We start from the raw sequence: 10,605 nt of genomic DNA, 5'->3' as shown, positions 1-10,605 counted from the left end.
AAAGGCAAGGAAACATACTCTGTAGAGCCTCCAGAAAAGAAGGCAACCCAGCTGACACTTTGATTTTAGCCTAATGAGACCCAGGTAGGGCTTCTGACTTACCGAACTGTAAGATAACACTTTGATGCTATTTTAAGCTATTAAGTTTTTGGTAATTTGTTACAGCAGCCATAGGGAACTAATACAGGCCCATGCAGGCTAATCTAGTTCAATGAAATATCCTACAGTACATAAAAAACATTTTAACATGTGAGGAAGCACTTTTGGATTGATCTACATACAACGTCTGGAAAAGTAATAGATGAGCAGTATCCATTAATTCCTGAGTGGTGTGCTGCCTTCAATATGCTTACCAAAACAGCCTGATGGTTTGCTTAGTGTTCACCCATAACAAACCACTGGTAACTTTAGATGGTACATAAAAAAACACTTTTAAGTTTTCACAGTATCTTTACCTTTGCCTTCTACTTAGGGTATGTATTGCCGGTTTTGTACTCACAGAAATTGTTTATAACTTACTACATTTTAGTACATGACCTAAGAAAATATGCCTGCCCTGGATGTCCTGTGGCGTCGGCGTCCACACCGTTGAGGCGGCACCCCAGGAAGGAACAGCTCGCCTCCTAAAGTTCCTGGGCGTCTGGCTGGACAACGAAGGAACCAGGCTCCTAATATAAGCCAGAAGGATACGATCGCGGGGACGTCGGTCCCTTGCTAGGCTGTCACTCTTCTTACCGATCCTTAAAAACCCACAACAGGTGCACGCCCAAGAGCATCCTCCTGCCTCTCTGCAGCCACAAGACCTGCACCAGGCAGTCGAGCGATATCAAACCTCGAGATACTTGCAACTATCGCGGATCTTTGTGTTACCGGCTGCCTAGAGGAAAGACGGCCGGAAAATCGCTCCGCGCATGTAAACCAAGATTTTATTCTCGTGAGATCCCGATGACAGCTCGGGAGCCAGTTCTCGCGGGATTTTGCGAGTCAGGGTTGGAAGTTGTGGTGGACGGCAGAGGGAGGCCCAACACTGAGAAGGAGGTTAAGGGGTCGACTTGCCCGCCTGTTGTCCTCCTCCGGCGGCGGAGCCCCAGACGAGTAGGTGAGCGCCGCCTTGCAAGCCTCCACAGCGCTCTCCGGCTCTGCTGCTGCCTCGGACGCCACCCTCCCTTCCCCCTGGACCCCATCAGGCTCCACCTTTGCTCCCTCTCGTCCCGGGACGTCGGGCTCCAGGGGGGGAGATGTACGGAGGGCGGCGGGAGGAGAAGTTGGCCGCCATCCGCCCGCCCGCCTCCTCCTGGCGGTCCTTCGCCGCCTGTCGGGTGTTAAACGCAGTCAGGCTGCCAGGCCCCTCCCCCTGGCCAGATGGATCACTCTGCCCCGAAGTCCTGCGCAGAAACCAACAGCAAAGGTATAAGCTCCGAGCTCACCTGTCTGCCCAGACACCTGTCTTTACTGCGTAGGGTTGGACCTGTTCCTGACAGTTCCCTTGGGGTTGTGGCTCCTGTGAGTGACAGCTGGAGATGATGAACCACTTCTAGGGCTGGGACCGGTTCTTTGTGACTCGGTGTTGAGAACCTGCACTCTGAAGTCAGACTGCCCTTGGATCTAGTGCTGGCTCTGACAGTCGTTTGCTGCGCGACTTTGGATAGTTTTCTCATCTGTAAAATTGAGGTCATTGCTGAGTTTTTGTGATTATTAAATGAGATGGTGTTGTGCAAAGCACTTATGTGACCCAGTGTCTGGCTCATGGTAAACACTAAGTAAATGTTCGGTATTTTTATTCTCTATTCTTGAATGCCTCAGTTCTTAGTGAATGGTAGGTTTGTTATTAAGTAGGTGAATAAAAGTTGAGATATTTGGTTCAATTTATTACGCAAAGAGCTTAATATATGATGTACTGAGTCAGGGTCACCTTTAATGGGTCACCAAGAGAGGGTTTAAGGAGGTCATGGTTATCTGCCACAAGTCATCTGGGATGCCTTCTTGCCCCCCAAATTAGTAGCTTTCATTATTAATGGTGATATAACAAAAGCTACTAGATATTGAGTGCTTGTTCTGTGCTCAGAAATATGCTGATTGTTTATCTACATGTTTTCCTTTGAGGAAGATACTGATCTCATTAAATAGATGAGGGATTCAGAACTAAAGTTCAGAGACGTTTAAGTAACAAGCCTCAGCTCTGAAAGCTAGGAATTGATGACACTATAACTGAGGGACCACAAATATAAAAACCCATAGAAACCTGGCAGGTGAAATAAATGGATGAAACTGCTGAGTGGAGATTATAGTAACTGGAATGCTCATACCTCATTTTAAAGGGGCAGGGCTACTCAGTTTCAAGGAATTGTTCATTCCTGTGTGAACTGGTACATCATGGTAGCTAGAAGCTCAGATAGCTTGGTTCAAATCCAGGCTCTGCCACTTTCTAGCTGTGTCACCATGGCTAACCTTTATCTGTTTCACCATTTGTAAAATGGAATTAATAATATTACATGAAGTAATGAAAGGGTTGCTGTGAGGCTTAAATGAACTACTACATCTAAATTGCGTGCCTGGCACATATAAGCCATCAGAATGTTAGCTATATATAAATATTTGTTAATCTGAGAAGTATTCGAGTTTCAAACATTGTCCTAGGTGCCCAGAATATGGCAGTGAACACATATTAAGTCCCTGCTCTGGGGAACTTATATTTAAGTTGAAGAGATAAACAGTAACAATGGAATCAAGCGGGGTAAAGGAAGAGAGTGGCAGGGAGCTCTATGTAAGATTGGGTGGTCTGAGAAGATGCCTCTGAGGAAGTACCATTTGAGCAGAACCCTGAATGGAGTGAAAGAATCAGTCACTTTGGTATTTAGGGAGAGTGTTGGTGGAAGGAACAGAAATCTCAGGGGCCTAAGGTGGCAGTATGCTTACCATGGTTGAGGAATAGCAAGGAGGCCAGTTTGGAATGAAATCAGGAGAGAGGGAGAAAATGAAGTTAAAGAGGAACACAGGGACCAGATCATAAGGAGCCTTACCCCCATTCAGTCCAAGAGAAAATCATCCTAATTTAAGCTATTTGTTCTAGAGTTTGAATACTGAGAGAGACCACCCTGGCTCAAACTTAACTGAATCTGCCAATATTTAGTTCTAGAAATTACCCAAACTCAGGAACCAAATTGATTTCTATAAATTGTTGTGTGAAGCGCAGGAGGATTTTGCACGTGCTGTATGCGCCCTCTGACTGACATTCTCTTCTTAGATCTCTTTGCTTTTTGAATTGTTTCCTCAGTACCTTTCTTAGAGCACTCTGTTCTGCCAAAGCACTGTTAACAATTTCATGTGTGTGACCTTTTTAGTATTTGTCTCTCTTACTAGATATCAAGGTTCTGTGAGATCAAGGATGTGTTTTTGTTAAGAAATTCAGCACATTTATTGAGTGCCTACTGTGTGCTGGTCCTGGGGATAAAATTTTGAACAGTACAGACATTTTCTTGGAAAAGATATTATTCTCTAGTGAGAGAGGCAGATAAAGAAAAGTAAACATGATAATTAAACATTGTGATATGTACTATAGAGGCAGTAAAATAGTACAGAATAATGGGGTTCCCTACTTTAAATAAGGAGGTCAGAGACAAAATCTCTGAGACAATGATGTAAAAACAGCTGACGGAAGACCTGCTTAGTATGCTTGAGTCAAGGGAAAAAGTGATAGATTAAGTTGGAGAGGTAAGTAGGGGAAGATCATACAGGGTCTTATAGGCCATAGTAAGAAGCTTGGACTTTATTCTTTGTGCAGTGGGTAATTATTAAAATATTTTAAATTAAAGATTTACTAATAATTTATACTTTTAAATAGTCAATATTGCTGCTATGTGAAAAATGGATTGTAGAAGGAAATAGGGTCAGCAGAGAAAATGGTTAGAGAATGGAGTCTATAGCAATAATTTAGGAGAAAGCCAAAGGTTGGCATATTATAGTAAGAGCCAAAATCAGCCTGACACTTGTTTTTTGTAGATAAAATTTTACTGGAACGCAGCCATACCCATTTGTTTATGTGTCTGTGGCAACTTTTGTGTTACAAGGGCAAGAGGCAGTATAGCCTGCAAAATCTAAATTGACAAATAGCTAAAATCTGACTGTACATAAACAGTTTGCGAATCGTTGTTTTAAAGAGGTAGTAGCATGGAGGAAAGCAATGCTTTTTTTTTTTTTTTCTTTTTTAGGTAGAACCAGCAGTACATTCTGATGGATTGTATGTAGGGACTAATATAAAAAGAGGAATAAGCGCTGACTAAAGGTTTTCTACCTTGAAAAGTTAGACATTGATGCCTTTTCATGAGATTTGGAAAGACTAGTTCTGAAAAGATTTAATGACTATCATTTTTGACATTGATTTTCTTCATTTTATACTCATTGTGTGGTACAGTATCTGGTAAATAATTGTTAAATCATATATGCTGAGTAATAAATAGGTTAATGAATTAAGTCTTTAAAAATTAGCAGGTGATTCCTGGATAGGCAGACAAATCATGTGAAACATAATGTGTTAAGAATTGCTGTAGGGCTTAACATAGGTTTTAAGGCTCAAACAGTACTGTTATGAAAATAGGGCCCATTGACCTATCTTTTATCCCTGTATAGTGAATCAGAGTTTCAAAAAACTCTGTCTTTTAGAATAGTGTAACAATTCTCAAACAGTTCAGATGCAGAAATTAGAGTGGGAGAACAGGTTTTTTTTTTTTGCTGTACTTCTGATTGTTGTATAAAAACCTTATCAAAGTTAGAATAATGGTTTTACTTTTGAGAAACAACTGCTGAGGAATAGCATAATGAGCTACTCTTGCTGAACAGAGTATAGATGTACTAGTTATAATCATGAATGTTATAAAAACCTAATTCAGAATTGTTAGGAAGGCACTGGGAAACTACCAGTGATCATATGATCTCAGTGAGAAATATGTGAGAAAAATAATTCCTAGAATTCTTACAATTGTAGCCATACAATTCCTCTGGGATTCTTGCTATAAGAAGTTCCATTTGGAAAATTATTTTTACTTAATTTCCTCTATTTGGTACCTTTTAATTGTACCAATAGTATACTCTATAGAGGCTCCCCTCCCCATTCATAGTGCTGTATTTTCTGAACAGAAAATAAAATAGCTGTACAGTTAAGCACAGAATAAAGTCATACATAGAGAGAAGTCAGACTTTTCAAAGAATAATAGAATCTTAGCAGAAAGAGGTCTTAGAATTCATCTCTTTTTAAGAACCTCAGCTCTTCAAAACCTAGAAAAAGCTGTGACAAAGTTGGTACATGTCACTCTATAATTGAATTGGAGATTCTCTTGTTTAGTTGTATACAGGTTCAAGCAACATTTTAGAAGCAGCAATATTGACAGAAGAAACAGTTGTCTTCAGAGAAAGGAGATGGAATAACTGAAAAGTAGACAGAATAATCACAAAAATATTGCTGTTCAGAGGATTTTAGCTTACCTGTTACCAAGTCCTATTCACTGTTACTCTGCCATATCATGAATGTTATACATAATGTTCATGAGTCATCATGAATATTTAAATAAGTGGTTCTCAATCCTGGCTGTGCATCAGTCACTTTTTGAGTTTGCCAGTAACAACCAAACACAGTTGCCCATGGCCTATATCCACTGTATCAGAATCAACAGATGAAGCATATATATGGGGAGATTGTGACACACAGGCAGGGTGAGAAAAACTGGAGATAAATTGTGTACCCTTTATTATGCTAATATACTTTAGGACAATATACTTTAGGAAAATATCTATACATGTTATAGGTATAATTTATCTTGTTTCAGGTTTTGGAAAGGGTATTTATATGAGGAACATTTTTTTCTCATAGCAGTGGATAAATGAGGTGTTACTTTATAAGTTAGATTTGAAAAGTTTATTTTCTCCTTTATTATTATAGATATATGGCATCCAGGAGAACGATGTCTCGCCCCTTCTCCAGATAATGAAAAACTTTGTGAAGCAAGCATAAAGTATATCACAGTGGATGAAAATGGGAGGTCATTTGCAGTCGTCTTATATTCAGATTTTCAAGAAAGGAAAGTATCTCTTAAAAGACTTCAAGAAGTAAAATCTGTTAAAGATTGCTCCAGGAATTTTATATTTGATGATGAAGATTTGGAAAAACCTTATTTCCCAGACCGAAAATTTCCATCATCTGCTGTTGCTTTTCAATTATCCGAAAATGGAGACTCCATTCCTTATACTATTAACAGGTATTTGAGAGACTACCAAAGGGAAGGAGCCCAGTTTCTCTACGGACACTTCATCCAAGGAAGAGGGTGTATTCTTGGTGATGACATGGGACTTGGAAAAACAGTACAGGTATTTATTTTAATTACTTTATAATTAAAATTCAGTGAAGTCATATTGTCATATATATTACATACACAAATGGATACCATATGCAAATTTCTGTTCGTATCCCAGATCTTATTATAATTATTGTGTGTGTGTGTGTGTGTGTGTGTCTCACACAGTACTCAAGGACGGTGTTTAGTCGTTATTTTATCCTCAATACTTATTTAGTCCCTATGAAATATGTTATTTAAAATGATGTTTTAGTATAACTTGACTTGTTTTTACCTATGGTAATACTAATACTAAGATATCAATTATATTTAGAGTAATTTAACTTTCTTAGTAATATCTTATGGAAGGAAAATATTCTGACACTTGTTAAGCTACATAGCATGGTTAAATTGACTTATGCAGGCCGTTTGTGCATATTGTTTGGAGTTTATCATAGCAGAAGTTTCTTAAGTCTGGGATATCTGGGCTACTAGAAGTTCTATTGGTGGACTTCAAAGAGGCCTCCTATTTCTCTAAAATATGTGCCAGAATTTGTACATGTATATACTTTTCTGCAGATAGGCTCTATGTTAGTTATCTATTGCTGTGTAACAGATTATTCCAAAATGTAACAGCTTAAAACAATACACATTTATCATATTACAGTTTCTGTGAGTCAGGAATTTGGATGCCATTTAGCTGGGTCTTCTGGCTCTGCTTCTCATAAGGCTGCAGTCATTTCAAGGTTGGACTAGGGAAGATTCATTTCCTGGTTCATGTGGTTGTTGCAGGATTCATTCCTTGTGGGTTAGACTGAGGACTTCTGTTTCTTGTGAGCTTTTGGCAAAGCTCTCCCTTGGTTCCTTGCCACATGGGCCTCGTCATGGAGCTTCTCATAGTGGCGTGGAAGCATGCTTCAACAGGGAGAACAAGTGATCAGGCAAGAGAGAACAGTAGTGAGACAGAAGTCAAGGTCTTTTGAAACCTAATCACAGAAGAGACAGCCTTTCATTTTTGCCATATTCATGTCATTAGAAGCAGGTTGCGAGGTTCAGCCCATACTCAAGGGGGGACATTAAATATAGTTGTGGATAGCAAGAGATGGGGATTAATAGGAGCCTTGTCAGAAGCTGTGTACCACAAAAGTTTATAATCTGAAAAGATTAGAGTTCTAAATCTAGACTTTATTCTAAATAATCACTCTGGATTTTCAGGAGTATTTGTCTAGTTTGTGATTAAGTCCTTCTGTGTTTCCTTCTTTAAAATTGAATTTAAGCTATTTTATTCTACATGACACCTCCATTGTTAGTGAAGTTCCAAGGTAAGTAAAAAATTAAGTTTTAACGTTTGAAAATAGCCAGATAATAGATATGTATAAAGCTCTGGTGTAAAAAGCTAGGGTAAAATTAAGTCCCTCAGTAATCATAGTGTATTACTATTAGCCATACTCTGTTTTCCTTTAATCTCAGACAGTGCACATAGTTCTAGGCTTGCACATTGAAGGTGTTAAATAATTGCTTGTAGAATAAACAGATTTACTTTTTCAGGGGAATAGGTTCCAAGAATAAAGAAAGGAGCCTTTGGGAAAGTACTGTCTGTGACCAAGATATGTAGATGAATACTAGAGGAAAATAAATAATAAAGCACTTCTGTGACTATCTTTACATATACTTTTTACTGTTTTTGCCCATGCTAGAATGTTCTTTCCCACAGGTCTTTGAGTAGTCAATGCCTGTTCATCTTCAAAATCAGAAACATGAGGGTGCTACAATAAGTGACATGCAGTTTGGGAAACCTCACCCTAAACCTACTAAATACAATTCAAATTCTTCTGCATATTTTAGGCTCATATTAAGCTTTCATTTCTGAAGCTCACATCACAAAGAAATGCCCTTTATTTTACACTTTATTAGATTATTTTAAAAGTGATTTTACTGCACAGTGTTATATTATCTGACACACTGAAGTCATTAGAAGGTTTTGAGTTGTGTTGTGTGCTACGGATATGCTGCTGTGAATATCTTTGAGGGCTCACCTTCTGAAGATTAGGAAATAGTTTTTGTACTAATTTACATAGATAGCTGGATTTGTCTGATCCTTGGGGACCTAGTTCTCTGGTTATAATTCTTGTAACTCAGAAAATAATTTCTACATAAATAGGTGGTTTTGGGAGATGCATTTAAGATAGAGCTTCTGTAGTTAGAATGACTAAACCAGTTGAAGAAATGTGAACAGTAGTTAAATGAGTTCACTAGAATTTCAAAATGCAGTAGAATTAGGTGAAAATGGTCTATGAAAATAGACCATTGGCAATTACTCTTTGAACTGTAGTATTAACTTCTTCCTTTCTTTTTCCTTTTTTCTGATCTCATCCCTTGTTTTCCCCTTCTTATATTCTAACTTGGCCATAATATGAAATTGAGCTCTTTTTTTTTTTTAAAAAAGCTCGTTTTACATACCAAAAAAGTTTGCTTCCCTCATTTCAAATTGAAAAGTAGGTAAATTTAATATTTTACATTCTTCAAGGGATGAGGATTTAAAAATATCCATTTGATCTACTGATTTGGAAATCATTGGCATCTTGAGTAAGAGCCATTTTGCTGGAATACTGGAGGCAAAGCCAGAATGGAGTAGGTGAAGACATGGATACCAGAAAGGTGCTCACCTCTTTATGTGACCCAATAGTAGCTGAAGGAGGATGAGACTTTGAGAGAATTTCTTTTTTGTTTGTTTTGTACCATTTGGGGATAGCAGGAACTTGAGTATTTTTAAAGTGAATTGGAAGGATCTAATTGAGAGGAAATAGTTGCATATACTGATACAACATACATAAATATATACATACATATGCTTCATATATGCATGTCCATAGACACACAGACATACATAAATATGCAAAAAATGGAATCCCTACTATCTTACAAAGTGATTTTTCCTCAGCATCTTGTTATGAAGCTTTTCAAATATATAGAAGAGGTGGATAATTGTACAATGAATACCTACATACCCACCACCTAGATTCTGTTAACATTTCATTATATATGGCTTATTCACATATCTATCCATCCACCCCACCATCTTTTGTTGAATTTTAAAGTGGCATACATTCGTATGTTTTATCCCCAAACATTTAAGCATGCATATCATTACCTAGGGTTTAGTATTTAATTATAATTTTTTTTCATTTTAAAGTAAGATTTTCAGTGAAATGCACAAATCTTAAGTGTACCCACAATTCCATGAGTTTTGACAAATATATGTCTCTGTGTAATCCAGCTAAACTGTGTAAGCTCTTTCAAGATATAGAGCATTATCATCACTCCAGAAGATGTCTTCATGTTCCTTTCTGCTACCACTCCCAAGAAACAATCATTGTTTTGCTTTTTATATCATAGATTAGTTGTGCCTTTTCGTATGAATGGGATCATACAGATGTACTCTTATGTAAGGCTTCTTTTACTTAGCATAATATTTTGAGATTCATCTTGTTATTGAGTGCATAGGTAGTTGGTTTCTTGTTACTGCTGAGTAGTATTGCTGAGTTGTATAGATGTTGCATTCTGTTTATCCATTCTCCTGCTGATGGACATCTGGGCTATTTCCATTTTTTAGCTATTGGAAATAAAACTGTTAAGAACTTTCTTGAACAATCTCTTGTGTATCCATTTCTCTTTGGTAAATGAGAATGGAATTACTTGGCCATAAGCTGATGTGTGTTTAGTTTTACACGAAATTGCCACTTTGGAAACACTTTCCCAAAGTGTTTGAACCATTTTGCATTCCTATCAACAATGTATCAGAGTTATGGTTGTTCCACATCCTCACAAGATTTGGTTTTGTCAGTCTTATTAAAGTTTTGTTGGGTGTGTGTATGTGTGTAAGTTTGTGTTGTTTATATATTTTAAGGTATAATTGACATACAATAACTGCATAAATTTGTAGCGTACAATTTGATAAGTTTTACATATGTATACACCCAAGGAATGATCACTGCAGTATCACAATCCAAATAATATATCACTCCAAAAGTTTCCTCATGTCCATTTATGCCCATGATTTTTTCAACACCAATAATTTATCACCACTATTTTCACTTTTAGTTTTTAATTGGACTAAAGTTAAATTGGGAAAGAATGCAAACTCCTAGATTTTTATGACAATTTCCTAGTATTTTACAGAATTCTCACTCCTAATTCAAAGGTAATTTGAAAATCAGTCTCCTCTATATATTTACATAATATTTAAATAATTAATGTAACTATAATAAGCAATGTCAACTGG

General features: G+C 37.5%; 2 protein-coding genes across 2 annotated transcripts in view; both read left to right on the top strand.

Annotated features, from left to right (window-relative positions):
- The first annotated feature begins 560 nt into the window (after positions 1–560).
- LOC130844367 (uncharacterized) lies at positions 561–1,326 on the top strand. Its single transcript, XM_057720650.1, has 2 exons — positions 561–664; positions 759–1,326. Exons 1-2 carry the CDS (start codon positions 561–563, stop codon positions 1,324–1,326), a joined length of 672 nt encoding a protein of 223 aa, XP_057576633.1.
- Positions 1,272–10,605, top strand: part of ERCC6L2 (ERCC excision repair 6 like 2) — a 148,295-nt gene continuing 138,961 nt past the window's right edge. The window contains exons 1-2 of the mRNA XM_057721008.1: positions 1,272–1,408; positions 5,933–6,357. Of these exons, the coding sequence (XP_057576991.1) occupies positions 1,363–1,408; positions 5,933–6,357 (471 nt within the window). The 5' untranslated portion in view covers positions 1,272–1,362. The remainder of the gene's footprint in view (positions 1,409–5,932; positions 6,358–10,605) is intronic.

The sequence above is a fragment of the Hippopotamus amphibius genome, chromosome 2, assembly GCF_030028045.1.
Source record: "Hippopotamus amphibius kiboko isolate mHipAmp2 chromosome 2, mHipAmp2.hap2, whole genome shotgun sequence".
NCBI classification, from domain to species: Eukaryota; Metazoa; Chordata; class Mammalia; order Artiodactyla; family Hippopotamidae; genus Hippopotamus; species Hippopotamus amphibius.
This window is presented reverse-complemented; position numbering and strand designations above follow the sequence as displayed.

What these genes read in the sequence shown, in the direction of transcription:
- LOC130844367 (XM_057720650.1), top strand. Translation starts at nt 561, where the DNA reads ATGTCCTGTGGCGTCGGCGTCCACACCGTTGAGGCGGCACCCCAGGAA. An exon ending in CTGGACAACGAAGGAACCAG is followed by an intron (nt 665 to 758) that starts GCTCCTAATATA and finishes AACCCACAACAG; the next exon opens with GTGCACGCCCAAGAGCATCC.